The following is an 18539-nucleotide window of genomic DNA, read 5'->3' on the forward strand; positions in this document are numbered from 1 at the left end:
GGGTGGGAGAAAGGGACCCCCACCCTTCCACATGACAGGTCAGTGCCCACAGCCTCCCGCTTTCTTCCCTCTGCACGCAGGTCAGAGATGGCACAGGACCCTCTCGTGTGTCACCAAATCAACTCCCAACTATTCAAAGGCAGAAAAGCCACTCTGGGGGTTAAACATGGTATAAAAAAAAAATGAGGGAAATAAAGAATACTGGGTAACAAATTGCAATGCATCAATGAATACATGCATCACTGTGGCCTGCAGCTGGGAACTGCCTGCCTCCAGACAGGGAGCCCTCTCCCTTGTCCACTTGCAGCTCTCTTTCCCTTCTCTTCAATTGTTCTCACAGCACTGAGACTTGCTCTTTTTTTTTTTAACTGAACACGTCGGAAGGCATTCGGAAGAAACAGAAGACACCCTTGGGCCTTCCAGTGCTTAGGAAGTGTCAAAAGCCTAGGGTTTTGCTGTGAAGTCCGAATAACTGGGAAGTGACTGGCTTCCTAAAAGCTTACAATTCAGAACCAGATCGAGCTAGGGATTCTGGTTCTGGTAATGGAGAGGGGACTGGACTAAGCCTCTGCCGTGATAATAATTATGAATTCTGGACAAAATATTTTTTAAAACTGTTTGAAGGTCACAGAGAAAACAGGAACAGGTGCAACCTTGGCCACAGGAAAGCCCACAGGCAAGCTGCTAACAGGGGCACTGTCACTGGACTGCGGCCTGCCAGAGCAAGTAGACGTGAGGGAGAACCACAAAATGCACATGCGGTCTACCCTCAAATCTTTGGCTGACGGCAAAACTAAGCGTGTGTGAGACTCAAGAACCCAGCCAAAAGAAACTGCTGGAAGGCCCAGCGCTAGGGAGACGGTGTGACATCCCAGTCCAACCAAGTTTCAGCACGTTGCTCAAGATGTAAAGGTCTCCACTGAAACCTCAAAGAGATTCTAAATCCCACAGAATTAAGAGACCAGGAACCAGGACTAAGGGCAAAACAAAAATAAATCATCACCAAAAAGTCGAGAACCAAGCCTCCTTAGACTGAGGAAAACTACCAGGTACTGAACCATCTACAAAAATAAAATTCCACATTCTCCAGAGGAAGGTGACAGACCCAGAGCCCATATGACATAATATCCAAAACATCCAGAATACAATAAAATTTTTTTAGATATGTAAAGAAGCAGAATCGATAATCAGAAGAAAAACTGCCAATGGTAGCAGACCAACAAGTGGCCTAGGCATTAGAATTAGCAAATAAGAAATTTAACGTAACAATCAGAAATATGTTTTAAAATATACAGTAAAAGACAGGTATAAAGGGTGAAGAGATGGGAACTGTCAAGAATGATAAAACTATAAAATACGAACAAAATGGAAATATGAGATCTGAAAATATAAAATAAAGGATTTCTTGGGTGGCTCACAGCAGATTAGACCCAATAAAGCAGCACACCCTGACCTTTAAAACAGTTCAGTACAGTTAACCAAGCCATTTAACCAAGAGACTTAAAAATAACAGAAACTCACTAATAATCTAGCAGACTACAGCAATAATCTTAGAAAAGAACAAAAGAGAGTGGGACAGGAAAAAATATCATAGTCAATAGTTTCCAAATTTGGTGGGGGGAAAAAAAACATCAAGTCAGAGATACAAGTAACTTAAGCAAACCCCAAGGAGGATAAGGGGGAAAAACCACCTACACCATAAGCACCCTTAGTCAAATTGCAGAAAACAAAAGGAAAACAGAAAATATTAAACGCAGCCAGAGGAAATGAAAGACATTTCATACAGAACAATAAGAATGTCAGCTGAATTTCCATCAGAATCAATGGAGACAAAGCAATGGAAGCTCTCTCTCTGGTACAGTAGCCCTTCCCGGTTCTTAAAGGACAACTCTAGGTCTCCTTGTTTCCTCGAGTCTTACCTTTCCCCATAACACTGGGCACCTCCCAGCATGGCTCGGGGGTGCATCTGCCCAACATCCTCTTCACTGCTCAGTGTCCTGTTTTTATCTGATAGGTGACTGGCAACACAGCCTTGCAGCAACTTTAACCTGATCTCTCATCTCAAGTTTTCAGACTTAAGGAGTAGCTGGCATTCAGGCCCACTTGGAGAAGGCCCGGCACCCTCCTCTCCTGCTGCCCCTGTGCCCAACATTTCCTGCCTTCTCCCTTTGCCCCCCACCAGCTTCCTAGCTCACTCTGGATCCTGGCTCCCCACAGGGTCTTAGTCTCTGAAGATTTCTACTACGGTATTTTCTGCCTGCCAAATTGAGCACTCTCGGTTTTGGTTTTTGTGTGCGTTTTTTAAAAATTATTTATTTATTTTTGGCTGTGCTGGGTCTTCGCTGCTGCACGCGGGATTTCTCTACTTGCAGCCAGTGGGGGCTACTCTCAGTTGCAATACGTGGGCTTCTCATTGCAGTGGCTTCTCCTGTTGCGGAGCATGGGCTCTAAGCACACAGGCTTCAGTAGCTGCAGCACGCGAGCTCAGTAGTTGCGGCTCACAGACTCTAGAGCGCAGGCTCAGTAGTTGTGGTGCCCGGGCTTAGTTGCTCCGCAGCATGTAGGATCTTCCCAGACCAGGGCTTGAACCCGTGTCCCCTGCATTGGCAGGCGAATTCCTAACCAGTGCGCCACCAGGGAAGCCCCCAAGGTTTTAGTTTTTTCTTTGATATTTTGTCCAGAATTTTTGATGTAGTACAAAGCAAGAAGTATTTTTTAAAATATCTAGTCCTCCACGTGGTGGGCCGTGAAAGTTCCCATCATGCTTAGACCTGGCCAGATGTCAGTCTCTTCTATAGGAACATGCCCACAGCCCCACCCCTGAATATGCAGTGCAGTGCACATGCTCCAAAACAGGGTGTTGGTTGAGAGCCTGGCAGCAACAAGGCATGCTCAAGACAGGCTTTGGCGTGAGTGAAACAAATAAGCAAGCACCATATTCCTAGGTCTAATGGGGCTCTTTCAATAATAATATTTCCTGGAAAAAGACCCCTCCACGAATATTTGAGCATTAACACCAAATGCTGAATCTAGTTAATTTTTACAAATATTTCACAGAAACTTTAAATAAGATTAAACTTTAACTCATTCATTCTCTAACTAGTATTGTAATATTCTATGACAAACATGGTTAAAACCTAGTCATAAGAATTACTTTGGCATATCATTTAAAATTCAGACTATATCCTTAAGAAAATACACATCTAGGAAAAGAAAGTTGTCCACAATCTAATGCACTGGATTAGAATTGCCAAGGCTACTGACTGTACCTCAAGCTCCTGTTTGTCAAATATGGCCTTCACTGGAGATGGCTGGGTGGCCGAGGCCAGTAACTGCTGCAAGAGGATCATTGGGGGCTGTGGCCCTTCAGGAGACATGTCCCCAAGGTCAGGGGATGAGGCTGCTCCATCATCTGAATTTAAAAACAAAATATGGATGACACTGTATTTCCAACAGCAAACATCTCCTTACTACAAAAGATAGTGCATTGAGCATGTTAAACCAGGTATGATTTCTACCTCATCCAGCATCAGATAACCAAAATCTTCAAGGCTTTTTCCACTCCCTGCTTTTTGGCCTCGGTCCTTCTTTAGTTCATCTGTCTGTGTCTTCAGAGCCAACCAAAGCTACCTCCCAGATTCCTGCCCTTGGTCCAGTTCTTAACCTTCTCCATCTTGGTGCTCACTCAGTACTCCAGAAACCCCTTCTATGAACACTCCCAAGTCTGTATCTCTAGCCCTGGTTTTTCTGTTAACCCTTGTTCAGACTATAAATTGACACCAATCCCAAATATGACGTGTGGTCAGGGTGATGTCTTTTGTTGTAATCTGAGCAGCTTCGGGTGAGGTGTCTGGCACTTCTTGTTTGCCCTGGGACCACTGATAGCCAGGTTTGGTTACAATTTCAACTAATCCTCTAAGACCAGAGATTGTAAATCGTCTTGAAGTGCCAGAGAGTCAACAGTTTAGGCTTACCAACCACAGGGTCTGTCACAACTACTCAACTCTGCCACTGAAGTGTGAAGGCGGCCAGAGATGACATGTAAACAAGCAGGTGCGGCTATGTTCCCATAAAACTTTATAAAACAGGTGGCTGTGGTGGATTTTTTAAGCCCTGCTCTAGACAGCTCCATCTGGAGCCCTTGATCTGCCCCAAGCGTGGGAAGGTAATCCGGATTCACCGCTGCCATAGCTCCACATCGGGGTGACCACAGAACAGCCAATCCAATTCCCTGGGCTCTGCTTCCTGATCTTCTAATACAACTGTGAATTGTCTTCAGGGTCCCTAATGTCTAATACGGAATGAATCTGCACTTCCATTAGATTTACCTCCATGATGCCCTCTGAAGTCTAGGAAACAAAACGCAACACCCCACACTCCACTGGGCTTTTCTAATTTTTGTCAACAGTCCTCCTCCCTATCCTCCCTATGACTCAAGCTTGAAACGTCAGCCATCTTTGACTTTTCGCTAGTTTTCCAAAAAGATACCATCTAAAAGACTACACCATCACAGTGTCTACTGATTCCTTCTTTCCATTTTTCATGCCTTCCCCTGGAATACACCTTATCACTTGACACAATTGCCCCCATATCCATGATCTCCTGTTTCAAATACTCCTATAACTCACTAGCGTATATATTTATCTTCCTCAACATCAATCCTTGTCATGACAGGCGCTGCCACAGCTTTTCCAGTCAGCCTTACCTCTCATTCTGGTAGTCAGGGCACTCTACCACATGACTTCAACTGACCTCTCCAGCTTTAGCCCCACAGTCCTCGATAAACCCTGAGCTCCTTACAAAGCTCAGTACCCACATACTTACCGCTTATGCCTGGGCTCCTACAGTCTCCTCCCGCGGGACGGAGACGCCTCAGTAGCCTGCACCCAGGGTCTGCCACACACTTCCGAGGCTGCTCTCCCCAGCCCTCAGCTGCCAGCATCCCCCAGATGCCTGTGAACCTGTGCTCACATGTCTTACAGCACACAGGCCCGTACCTTGGACAGAGCCATCTGCGTCCATTTTCTATCCCCACCCTCACCCCAGAGAGTAAAAAAATCATAAACAAGGACTATCTTGTTCCCCATAATATTTAACACAATGTCTTTCAATAATAGGTAATCAAAAAATATTTCATAGCTTTGGTTTTTTTCTATTCAAAGTCATATGAACTCATTCCAGAAAGTTGAGGTAATACAGAAGAGTACACAGAAAATAAAGTCAGCTGAAATTCTATTGTCACTATTTTGGTAAGCAGATGAATCTATGGCAAATCTACAAACAGATATACATAGCAATGAGCTTTTTTGTTTATCATTTTCAAGTTTCCATGGCATTAACATATATATATACATCATCACTGTGAATGACGCCATGGTACTCCACTGCATGGGTACCCCACCTAATAATGGGCATTTAGGTGTCTCCAGTTTTCATCACAAAAACAATACCAACAAAAAAGCCATAATGAGCATCTGTAAACACGTATCTCCACACCTTTTCATGTGATAAATCCCCACAGGATGACTTGCTAATCGATGGATATACAGATACAGATATGTGTGTGTATGCATTTTGAAGTCTAAGATTTCCTCAAATGCCCATTAAATGGTTGTACCAACTTAAATTCTCACTAGCAAAGTGTTAGAGCAGTGCCACTTTACGTGCATACGAACCACCTTAGGGCCTTGTAAAAAATGCAGATCCTGATTTCTTAGCTCTGGGGTGCGGCCTGAGAGTCCACATTTCTACATGTTCCTATGTGCCATCAATGCTACTGGTCCTTGGGCTGCACTTTAAATAGTGAGGCAGCAGAGCACTGTTCTCCCTCCCCCCCACCAAATCCCCTCAGGCTTTATCACTTTTCATCAGTTACTAGCCAGGTTGCACATCTTCCTTGTACATGTAGAAGCCATCTGTACCTCCCCTTTTATGCACTGCCTGTTCATGTTCCTTGCCTGTTTCCTATTGGAGTATCTGCCTTTCTGACAGATTCAAAAGGGCTCCTTAAAAACATACCTGTATGAGTAGCTGCAGCCTCCTGAACAGCTGGCTGAGACAAGATCTGCCTGAGCTGGTCCTGGTGGGAAAGCAGAGCACGGCCTGCCTTCAGAATGTACAGCTTTAGCTGCTGGCACCTCAGCAGGTCCAAGTCTACTTGTCCTGTGGGGAAAAAAAAAGGACTCAGCAGGAATGGAACACGCTGCTTGTACCCTCAGCAGCTGTACAGCCTTGAGGAAGGCACTGCCCTGAGGGACTCAGCTGACCATGTCAAAGCCTGTCCGTAACGTAGGACTTGCCTTTCCCAGTATTGTGGGTAAGCATCCTCTACCTCCCTCATGTCTTCTCCCTTTCCCGCTCCCCATGCATTACCTCGGGATGGGGCGAGTATTAGACGGTTTAACACAGTTAGAACCATGTTAGCTATTGCTAGTATAATCAAATATTTCCCAAATTGCTGAAATTTCAACCAGATACCTACATCACAAATAAAATACTTTCACCTTGTCTTCCCAAGACGCCTATGAGACACTTTTGTCAGATACTCACAGCAAACAGTTCTCTAACTCATCAAAACCATTGCACCCTACAGAATCTTATCTAAACAAATGACTGCAGTAATGTCCACGGGCGGACTGAGGAACAGACTAGGGAAGCCACCACAAGGATGGTAGGCAGACCACAAGGAGAGCTAGACTACAGTCACAGCAGCAGCGTTCCAAAGCAGGACATGCTGGAGGCCATGGAAGGCAGCATGGGGACGTGGGAATGTGGGATGGGAGGACACAGGAAGAGCCAGAGGTGCCACTGGGGCACCAAGCTCGAATACCTGGCAGACAGGTTTATTCACTGTGACAGGAAACACTGGCTAAGGGACAAAGTTACTTGAATTGTTGACATGCTGTGGTTTACATGCACCTGGCCCTCTAGCCAGACATGTGAACTGGAGATCCAGAGTTAAAGGTGTTTAACATCATAAACGCTGCAGCAGCAATTACAGGAATGGGGGAAAATGGGTGAGAAAACTCAAGAAGAGTGGGCAGAAAGATCAAGAAGTTATGGATGAAACCACAAGGATTTCCAAGGTGCAAACAATAGTCTCAAATAATATGTGAGGGGCAATGTAAGGAAAGTCCAGTGAGCAGTGGAAGAGGAATAGTTCCAGCACGAGTGGCCTTGGTCTTCGACGGGTGGCCAGCATCCAGACACCAAGCGAGGCAGGTCCAAACACACAGGCCCTGCTAGGTACGGCTGCAAAGAGGCCAGGGGGTAAATGGGGAGGGGGAAAGAACACAGATTCCTCTTCAAAAAGTGTGCACAGAATAACGCTGGCACCAGGAGGTAGGGAGGCCTGGGGTTCTTCAGATGCCACCCCCGCCATGGCTTCATTCTTTGCATCACACAGTCTCATCTACACACCCACCGTCACTCAACCAGTGGCCATCCATCTGAACCCAAAGACTTCAGCAGTGACAGAACTTGCTCTGACAAAACAACAAACACTGTCCAAACAACACTAGTTAAGACTGTAGCTGTTTCATCATGAAGGGCATGTACTGACCTGCAAAACCCTGTTTAGGTGACTTCTTTATTTTGTGTTTTTCCAATCTGCTACCAGCAAGGTTCACCAGCTGAGCCCAGACCGAGAGCATGGGCTCTGTGAAGGGCAAGTTGGTGACGCTGAACGCCGCAGCAGGGAGCTGGAGAGGGAGCACAGAAACCTTCAAAGTGTGTCCAACGAGAAGGACAAATGAAAGTTCTGAAAGTTATCATAACTATGAGTCTTAATTCTGAAGTAACAAACATGTTCATAAGTCTTTCTAGATCTGAAAATAATTTTAAAAAGACGACCCCAAAGGCAAGATAAAGGCTTACATATATAGTAAATATAACCTAAATTAATTTTTTCTTTACTGACTTGTTAAACAATGATTACATCGTGGTGGTAGTTATTAACTTCTTAGATATTTTCTATACATTTCAAATTTTCTACAACATGCATATATTCTTATAATAATCAAAAACAGCATTTTATTGAAAGATATAGGCAAATTGCACTTGGGTTATATCAAAGTAATATAAATCACTCTTTCCCTATGGATCCCTAATTCACAGATTTAAGACGACAGTAGCTGCTACATAAGTCGTGTCACTCAACATAGGCATTAAGCATTTTCAACGTGAAAAAAAGATCATTTTTTTTAAAGGAGTCATTTTTAGGTTTTTTTGAAAGTTGAGTCATTCAATAAAAAATAAATTTCATAAATTCACATTTTGAAATAAATAAAACTAACTTATACTTACACAGGACCCTCTAAATTGCTAATGCCCTTTCATGTCTTTTGAGGCTAAAATAAGACACATGAACTACTAATCTATATACAACCCTGTGAGACAGGCCCTGTTAATCAAGGGGAAAAAGATAGATGGTTTTCCTCAAGTTGGGTAGCTTCCTAGAAGGCCAACCTAAACTACAAGAATCAAGTTCTTCCCAGGTCTAGTATAAAAAACCCCTTTGCCTCATTACCTAGTAACCCAAACACAAGTTCACCTACTGGCTTCAGCTGATTCAGTGGGCAAACGCGACACGTCCGCATGTCGGAGAACTGCACGGTGATTTTGCCCTTCGGGGTGATGCGAGTCACGGTGCCTTCTCCAAACTCATCATGCATGACTTGTCCCCCTAGTCGCAACCGACCGTCAATGCCTCCAATCACAGCCAGGACTGCCATGAGGCCCCCCACCTCAGGGGTCTCAGAGTCAGGAAAGTAGTCCTCTAACAGAGCCTAATGCAGACAGACAGCAAGCTTGTAGACGAGAGCCCAGGGGCTGCCTGTCTCCTACACACTTGCAATTAAGCCAAATTCACTTTTATGTTAGTTTCCTCAATAACTTTTTCCAGTAAAAAATATTTTAAAATACATCCTTGAACAAAATACACAGCATTTAAAAAGGTAATTTGAAAGTTAAATCAGCATTCTACAGAGAAAAACTAGCAGCTGTGAAAAGGCAGTGCGGCACCCACCCCCTCTGCCGGCTTTCCCGCACAGCCGGCGGTGACGGAGTGCAGCTGCGAGTTGATGTACTTGTTGATGAGTCCGTTCCACTGGCCCAGGGAGTGCAGGGTGCGGAGCAGCGCCACCACCTCCTCCGCCAACGTGCTGCTGTGTGTGGCAGTCAGGGAGGCCTGCGGCCGGGCCCTCCGCCTCCTCAGCGTGGATTCTGCAGGAAACACGCGAAGGAGGGCCTCATGACGCCCTGCTCGCTTACCCAGGACACCGGTAAGGGGGAGAGCTGCCCACCTCTGAGGAACGGGACATCTGAAGAGCAGGTGGTGAGCAAGCGCCCCAGGAAACCAAACAGCTTCTCCACAAGGCACTCCATGTCCCTTGCCCTTTCCGTCTTGTCCCACGACGGAAGTACTGCTTGCAGTAAATGTACAGCTAAGATCTGGCAAGGGCAATTGAAAACAGCGAGCATTAAAGAAAGCCACTGTCTGACAGATTAGGAGGTTTTACTTTATTTTTTGTTCCTGTAACACAATTAATCATGTGAAAATTCTAATATTCATGATTCTACAGCAAGATAATTACATCCAGGTTGATTAGTGATATGGATTATCAGAGGTTAAAAAATAAGCTACATTACACATGCAGATATTCATTTAATTAAAAAATAATTCCTTTTAGTTTAATTCTTCTCAAGACAATTATACCACAACTCCCATGAAGCAGATCAGAGCAGCTGGTAGGATTTATCACTTCACAGAAAAGCAATTCAACTAAGGCTTAACAACTGAATCAATTTAAAATAATCAACTTCCTCAGCCTCTGAACTCTAGAAAATCTACTGTGTTAGTTCCAGTTCTTTTCTGCCCTCAGGCACCTAATGACGACGGCCAGCTCAATGCCACCTCTGATGGGGCTCCCACAGTCCCAAAACTCACGCTAAGCGGGGATCAGTCTGGCAGCACAGTTACCTGCCGCTGCAGCGAGGCGGCGGTGAAAGGCGCGTGTCCCTCCACGACCTTCGTGAGCAGTGCGATCCAGGACGGGGAGCTGAGGGCGGCACACATGTGCGGTGTGAGGGCGATGCTGCGCACGAAGCCCAGGGTGCACCAGCTCCTGTGCTGCTCCCGGCTCACCAGCCTGCTGGGGGAGGCTGCCAGAGCAAGAGAGACCAGCTTGGTACCCCATTTCCAGAAATAAATGCCCAGTCCAACTTTTAACTTACCTACATCACATTACTTTCAATAATAAGCTCCTTTCCAAATATATTACAGTTTCAATTATTCTAAGTGAGAGCAACAGGAGGACCTGCGACTTGGCTCAAGGAACACTGTAGATTTTAAAAATCTCTAAGGTACACAGAGCAACTCAAACTCGCTAAGGAATTTCATCTACTTACTGTCTCTAAGCAGTAGGAAAACAATTCACAATTCAATAGCAGTTATCTGTGGGAGGACATCTGGTATAGGTTGTAAATTTCACATGTTTTAAATATCCCCCAGGAGCTTGTTTATATTTGATCTGCATCATAAATTTCCAATCCAAGTTTAAGAAGGCTACGATAGTAGAATGAGAATAAGAGGTTTTCACAGGGTTTAGTTTACCCGGCTTGACTCTGCCGAGAGCATGACCCTATCTGCTTCTCCCGGGGTCTCCACTAGCGGACACCTGGGGCTTCCGAGCCCTCCTGGCTGGCAGAGGCCCTGAGGTGGGGTCACGCCACGTGACCTGCTCAGATCCTGGACCAGCTTCCCTTCCCCAGCTCCCACGGACCAGCCGTCCTATTCTCCAGGCCTCCAGGGACACCACCCTTCAGACATGCTCTCTCCCATACTCAGTCACACCCACACACATGCACAGGCACTCGCACCCCAGCATGTCTCAGGTACGCACTCTCACGGCCACTCACACTCACTCACACATACCCAGTTACACAGATCCACATCCACACTCAGTCTCACTCAAACTCACACTCACATGTACACACACACGTTTGCTCCACTCACTTCAACTTCTCCCCCACTTACACATACTCACATTCACATACTCAGAACACTTTTGTAGGCTGAATTGTATCCCCCAAAATTCATATTCACCCAGAACCTCAGACGTGACCTTATTTGGAAATAAACTCTTCACAGATGTAAGTAAGGTAAGGATTGAGATGACATTATACTGCATTAGGGTGAACCCCAAATCCAATGAAAGCCCTTACAAGAGGCAGAAAAGAACAGAGGAGGCATCCAAGTGAAGATGAGACAGAAACTGGAAAGATGTGGCCACAAGCCAAGGAACACTGGAGCTACCAAAGCTCAAAGAGAAAACGAGGGGCCCTCCCCTGGAGCGTTGGGAGGGGGCACAGGCCTGACGGCACCTTGATTTTGGACTTCTGGTATCCAGGATTCTGAGAGAATGAAGTTGTTGCTTTAACCCACTGTGAAGGGTTGAACTGTGTTCGGTCCTACTATCTCAGAATGGGACCTTATTTGGAAACAGGGCCATGGCAGATGTGATTGGTTTAGATGAGGTTAAACTAGATTAGGGTGCGTCCTTAATCCAACGTAACTGATGTCCTTATAAAAAGGGGAAATTTGGAGACAGACACACACAGGGAGAATGCCATGTGAAAATGAGGGCAGAGATCTACAAGCCAAGCAATGCCAAAGATTGCCAGCAAACCGTCAGAAATTAGGGGAGAGCCTGGAACAGATCCTTCCTGCCCTCACAGTCCTCAGGAGGAATTTGCCCGGCTGACACCTTGATCTTGAACTTCTAGCCTCCAAAACTGTGAAGAAATAAATTCTGTTACTGAGGCTGCCAGGCTGTGGTACTTTGATGTGGCAGCTCAAGCAAACTAATACACCATGTCTGTGGTAATTCGTTACAGCAGCAGCCCTATGACACTGACACACCCACACACCCCCACATGCACACACACACACAAACACATGACAAATCCACAGCCCACTTCTGACTCTGTGGTCCACAACTGTCCACTGCATACATGTCTTGTCTGTCGTTCCACTCTCCACCAACATTCGCAGCAGCCCACACAGAGTCTTGACGGCTTCGCTCTGCATAACTTCAGCATGGACTCCAGCAGAAAGACAAAGAGTCTGCAGTAAATTAACAGTGCTGGTAAGCATCACTGCAGTGGGGTGAATGTTCCTTTCAATTTGTTCAGCTTCTGAAAAAAAGAATCAAAATAAGGAACTATACTCCCAAATAAACTGGAAAATGTCCCTGCATGTAACTTAAGGGATTTAATATCACATTCTTCTTTTCTTACTGTGGAAAGGGAAGCAGCTCTTTGCAATTAAAGATGGAATTCAGGATGCACAAGTGCTCACCCTAATCAGCTCTGGCCCCACCTTACTCAAAGGAAACAAGCCTTTTAAATTACAGTTAAATTTTTTAAAGCAATCTCAGCATACAGCTCAGAAGCACTAAAATGATTTCAAGGATCCAACTTATCAAATGTCAAAAGCCGGCTGCTGCTGAGTTGGCTATGCCCCGACGAAGACGAGGTGGCCACCTCCAAGGAGGCGGAGCCTGGTGCTCACACGTCCAGGCCATCGGCCTCTGGATGAGGAAGACACAACTGGGCCACCTCTCTGTCACTTGGCCTGCCCTGCTCAGGGCCCAACTTCACAAGCAAAGCCCCCAGGCAGAGAGCTGGGAGGAGGGACACCTGGCCTGGACACTGCCAGATACAGTGGTAACAAACCAGCACCAACTATCTAGGCAGGGCCACACAGCTTCCCACACACTACTCCTAACATGCCCAAGACAGGGGTCACCCATTTATATCTGACATGCATGGAGCAGCCTGCACATGCGATGGGCACAGAACACAGCCTCTGCCACCTTCCACGCTACCCCTTCTCTAGCGAGCTCAGCCTCTTGGGTCTCCTCTCCTAACCATAAGAGTGACCTTGGGAGCCTGCCATGCTATGCATACAGCAGACACCTGAGCCCCAAGAATCAGTGCCAGCCTCCTAGACAGTCTCGCCAAGATCGGCATCCCGGGGTCTTTCAGATGCGTCTCAAAAAGTGTCATGGAGCCCTCTTCCCACAGCCTTACCTCTCCTTACAGGGTTAACTTTCTGAGGTCACTCTAAGTTCTCACCCTCACTTTCTCTAAGGCAGTAAAGTACTGACTAACTCCACATTATGTGCCACATTCTGAGGGAAGGGCCTCGGGAGGGGAAGGTGAAAGAAGGAAGAACACATGCTCAGGGCACGGTGAGGCAACGCCCGCAACTCCAGGAACAGGCTCAGGGACAGCAGGAGGCCCACCAGGGGACAGGACACAGCAAGCCCCCCACTGCCTCACCCCGCCGCCCCCCACTGTCTCCGAGGCGAAATGGGGAGTCAAGTCCCTCAGAAATCACCCGGGGCCTGTCAACTAGACCTTCCGGGAAAGCCTGACCTACAGAGCACCTCTCTCACTCCCAGATGAAAGGACGGGCAGCCAACACACAGCTTGCCAGGTCCCCCGGGCACCCACCGGAGTCGTCCTCCGTGTCCGAGTCGTCTGCCGAGGGCTGCGTAGAGGCCGGAAGCTCCGCCAACTTCAGGTCGTACTTCCCCTCCTTCCCCATCCTGTAAGAGTTGGTGCTGCCTGTGTCCCACTGGACCCTGATCCAGCCATCCTCTCCAAGTTCACCAATCACGCGGCCGAGGCCAGGAGGAGGTCCGTCCTGAGGAAGCCAAAGCAGAGACGGGTTAAAGGTGTGCGGGCCTGTCTGTCACAGGAACACTGCCTGTGAAGATGGCTGCAGCAATGGACACAGCCCCCGAGTCCACAGGGGGCTCCAAACCCACCTACATGCCCAGCTCACATCATCACTGTAAAGTGAACACCAGCACGAACCTGCTCGCACGCCTTTACCAAAGAGGTGAGCGGGGAAAGCACCACCTCAATTATCACGCTCTCTAAGCCAGTGCAGAGACCAGACTTCCCAGCCTGGTCCTGCCACCCTGCTCCTTGGCCCCTCAACCCCTCCTGGGGCTTCACAAGGTCAGGAACCTCCAACAAGCACCAGTATCTCCTCGTTGCCTCTCGTTCTTCATTTTTCCCCCAGATCTTAGAGTGAACCTCTACCTCTCATTTCTATGAGGAGAAGCTGTTTTTAGGATGCTGCTAGCTGTTCCAGTCACTCTGATCTCTGAGATGATTCTCAGGAGGCATGTGCTTAAGAGTGAGGCTGAGAAAACCTGGACATGACAAGAACGCTCCACGTCACAGAAGGGCGAGCGCTGTCCTCAGCTAGTGGCTCCAGCACCGGCGCAGAGCCCAGCCCCCGGCCTCTACTTGGGGCGACCTGACAGAGACACAGGAGCAAAGTGCTGGGGGAGAAGTGGAAAGATGGGCACCACCCAAGCAGGTGCTTGTAGCCACTGGGTCAGCACGCCTTACCGGCACACGGCCATGAGCTCACAGAGGCAGTGTCAGAGCTTTCCCTACATGATTATTCAGGTGAGGATTACCCTCTCCTGCCCCCTCTCACACTTGTTCTGGGCTGCACCTCAAGTCGCGCCTATGCCAGGAGTTTCCTGAAAAGAGTCGCCACTCCTCATAGACTTGATCCTGTTCAAGGGCCCTAAAGCAGGCCGCCGCTACTCTCTACTGGTTTTGAGATTCTATTCACGTGCCCGGAAATCAACAACTACATCACCTGTCAATCACACATGTCCTTGAATGAGATAGGTATTTATTCCAGTTTCCACCTACTCACAGCATGCAAGTCAGGATGTGCAGAAGGTGACTAACGTATATGGCTAATGTGTTTAAGTCAAATCTCTAAGTACCTGATCACCCCATTTCCAGTCCACGCCTCTCATGACCCTGGTTCCAATCTTCATCATGGCGGCCAGCTCTGGCCCTGAAACTGGGAGCTGTACTGGGGCTGTTTCTTTCCGTGTCTCTTCCAAAACTGTGGCAGAAGCTCCTCGGGCGGAAGAGTTCATATCTTCTTCAACATTATCACAACTAGGGCCTATCAGAGCATCAAAAACAGCAGATGAGCCAATAAGTAGTTACAATTTCCTAATCTTGATATATGTTTTTTTTTAAGTATTACATATTAATGAAGATAATAATTTTAAAGAATCCGCAGTATATTTTTCTACCTATACAACAGATACCATGAAAAATTTACTGATGAGAACTAAAATTTTTAAAAAGGTTAAGTGGAGGACAAAATATATAAATATGTATCAGAAGATGTAAAAGATATAAAAATTCTCAGGAAAGACATTTACTCTATTTCTAGGAGTTATGCCCCACTCCAAAAAACAAAATGATTTTAAGTTATTAGAGAGACATTCATCACTCATATTTTTATTAGAACAGAAAAACAAAAAATAACCACCTAAATGTTTAACCGTGTGAGAAATTAACAAACTTTAATTATGGTACTGTAAAGAAAAGAGCTGACAGAGCAGGCCTGATACTGCTGTCCCTAGACAGCCTGTTTGCAAGTCAGCCATCAGCTGGCCTCTGGGAACCTGGATTTCGTGAGGGCTCCCACCATCCCCTCACTGCCAAGAATGCATCCCTGTGCCTAAACTGTTTGCACAAACAACATGGTCTCTGCTGAAACCTGCTTCCTTCTGGGGGGCCTGAAACTTACTCAAGTGCCAGGCAGAGATGCCTGCATGACCTGCCCAGTGAAAGCACAGGGCACGAGTCTCCACACTTTGCATGTGAAGATAACACTTCACATGTGTGGTCACAACTCTTTGCTGGGGGAACTAAGTGCACCCTGTGGGTCTCCACTGGGAGAGAACTTGTGTCTAGTTTCTCCCAGACTTTGCCCATATGCCATCGTTGATTTTGCTCTCTATTCTTTCACTGTAATAAACTTTAGCCCTACGTATGACTATATCTAGAGTATTGTGAGGCCTGCTAGCATATCATTAAAACTGGGGGTGGTCTTGGGGACCCTGACACAGGGATGACAGCAATGGGATTCTCTAGAACAACCCTGAGTCACTGAGATATTGCAAAAGCATTGTTCGGTACAAGGAAGAATGAAGGGATGGGACATGATGAATATTTGGTCCCTGGTGGCCATGGAACCACCCATAGTATAAAACAGAAGCTGACCTGTCAGCTGTGAGAAATAAAATTTACCAATGTATTTGAAAACAGTAAATTCAACCCCAGCAGCCAGCTTGCTTGGACTGAGGGAGGGGAAAGCACATCCCTGGTAACCCTGTGGTCTTTGTTCTGTCTCCACGTAAGAGGAAAAGTGCCCCAAACATTCCCAAAAATGTGCTTGGGTCGGTTAAAAATGTAAAGTTTGTGTTCCACTCTCCTCCAAGAGGGAGAAAAAAAGGTTATTCAATTCCCAGGTCTGGAGTAAAAGCTTTAGATAAACTGGAGGGAAAATAGTCTTTTCTTCAGCCTGGCAGTGCCTCTGTGAGGCCCCAGAAGGGGCAGGGGCTGCATTCCATCTGGGATCTCCCCTGGCAGCTGTAATTTTAACCCTCTAAATGCTGAATTTGCTGCTTTTTTTCATTTTGCAATAAGAAAAAAAGGAGAATCTTTCTTTAAGTGGCTTTGTATTTTGTGGCTATTGTATGTAGAAGTATACATAAAAATTAATATAAAACATATGCTTATAATTTCTTGTATGAAAGAGAAATCACCTTGATCAGAGAAAGCAACAAAGATAGATATGTATTCATTGGACACAACTCCCTGGCTTTTTGCAGCCAGTAGTCAGATTGGAATTTAAACTCTTGAGTACTGTTAACAGAGGAAGCCCCCATAATTAATGATTTGTGCTATGATTTTTACCTACTGGAGTCTCTGGAAAAAAGGGAGACAACAGAAACAGAAAGGCAATTTCTAGATGGAAATACACTTTCAAGATTTTTAAAACAATTTTTAGTTGCTAATGAGGTCTGCAGAAATCAGATGTTGACTGACAGTATGGTGCATATTTCTGAATGGGTCGTGTGGGCACAAAGACTGACAAAATCAAAGAGCTTAGGAAAGCCTTGCTCTTTCATTTGGACTTGGAATACTGGCCCTGTAGTATCTCAAAATTTCAGGCAAAGAACAACATTATAAACCAATCAGATCTAACAGACATGTAGAGACATTCTACACAAAAAGAGCAGAAGACACACTCTTCTCAAGGACAAAGAGAACAACAGCCTCCAGGAGAAGCAGTATGTTAGGCCACAACACAAGTCTCAATAAATTGAAATAGGGGCTTCCCTGGTGGCGCAGTGGCTGAGAGTCCGCCTGCCGATGCAGGGGACACAGGTTTGTGCCCCGGTCCGGGAAGTTCCCACATGCCGCGGAGCGGTTGGGCCCGTGAGCCATGGCCGCTGAGCCTGCGCGTCCAGAGCCTGTGCTCCGCAACGGGAGAGGCCACAACAGTGAGAGGCCCGCGTACCACAAAAAGAAAAAAGAAAGAAAGAAAATAATAAATTGAAATAAGTAAAATCATATAAATTATCTTCTCAGACCACAATGGAATGAAACTAGGAATTAACAACAGAAGGAAAACTGGAAAATTCACAAATATGTGGAAATTAAATAACACACACTTAAACAACCAGTCAAAGAAACAAAAATCACAAGAGAAATTAATACTTTGAGACAAATGAAAACAAAAACACAACGTACCAAAGCTTATGAGATGCAGCAAAATCAGTCCTAAGGGGGAAATTTAAATCTATAAATGCACACAGTAAAAAAAGAAGATCTCAAATCAATAACTTAACTACATCTGGAGGAACTGGAAAAACAAGAACAAAGTAAACCCAAAGTTAGAAAGAAGGAAATAATAAAGATTAGAGCAGAGATAAATAGAAAATAGAAAAACAACAGAATCAACAAAACCAAAAGTTGTTTTTTTGAAAAATGTCATCAATAAAATTGACAAACTTTTAGGTAGATTAACTAAAAAAAAAAAAAAAGAGAAGATGCAAATCACTAAAACCAGAAAGAAAAAGTGGGGACATTGCTACTGATCCTATAGAAATAAAGAGAATTATGACCACACTGTGAACAACTGTACACCAATAAATTAGCTAACCTAGATGAAATGGATAAATTCCTAAAAACATAGAAATTACCTGCCTCAAGAACAAATAGAAAATGTGAATAGACCTAAAACAAGTGAAGAGTTGAATCAGTAACCAAAAAACTCTCAACAAACAAAAGCCCAGGACAGATGGCTTAACAGGTGAATTCTACCAAACATTTAGAGAAGAGCTAACACCTATCCTTCTCAAACTCTTCCAAAGTATAGCAGAGGGAGGAACACTCCCAAACTCATTCTGCAAGGCCACCATCACCCTGATACCAAAACCAGACAGAGATGTTACAAAAGAAGAAAACTATAGGCCAATATCACTGATGAACATAGGTGCAAAAATCCTCAACAAAATACTAGTGAACAGAATCCAGCAGCACATTAAAAGGATCATACACCATGATCAAGTGGGGTTTATCCCAGGAATGCAAGGATTCTTCAATATACGCAAATAAATCAATGTGATTCA

At 45.6% G+C, this 18539-nt stretch overlaps 1 protein-coding gene across 1 annotated transcript in view; it reads right to left on the reverse strand.

Moving 5' to 3' along the window:
• The window catches only part of HERC2 (HECT and RLD domain containing E3 ubiquitin protein ligase 2), a 230085-nt gene that overhangs the window by 110004 nt on the left and 101542 nt on the right, over positions 1-18539 (reverse strand). Inside the window, exons 36-45 of the mRNA XM_082658482.1 lie at positions 14823-15010; positions 13519-13711; positions 12013-12195; positions 9980-10161; positions 9303-9450; positions 9026-9222; positions 8556-8786; positions 7562-7700; positions 6019-6162; positions 3270-3412 (exon numbers count right to left, since the gene is read on the reverse strand). Of these exons, the coding sequence (XP_082514608.1) occupies positions 3270-3412; positions 6019-6162; positions 7562-7700; positions 8556-8786; positions 9026-9222; positions 9303-9450; positions 9980-10161; positions 12013-12195; positions 13519-13711; positions 14823-15010 (1748 nt within the window). The remainder of the gene's footprint in view (positions 1-3269; positions 3413-6018; positions 6163-7561; positions 7701-8555; positions 8787-9025; positions 9223-9302; positions 9451-9979; positions 10162-12012; positions 12196-13518; positions 13712-14822; positions 15011-18539) is intronic.

The sequence above is a fragment of the Grampus griseus genome (assembly GCF_964374135.1).
Source record: "Grampus griseus genome assembly, chromosome: 7".
In the NCBI taxonomy this organism is placed as follows: domain Eukaryota; kingdom Metazoa; phylum Chordata; class Mammalia; order Artiodactyla; family Delphinidae; genus Grampus; species Grampus griseus.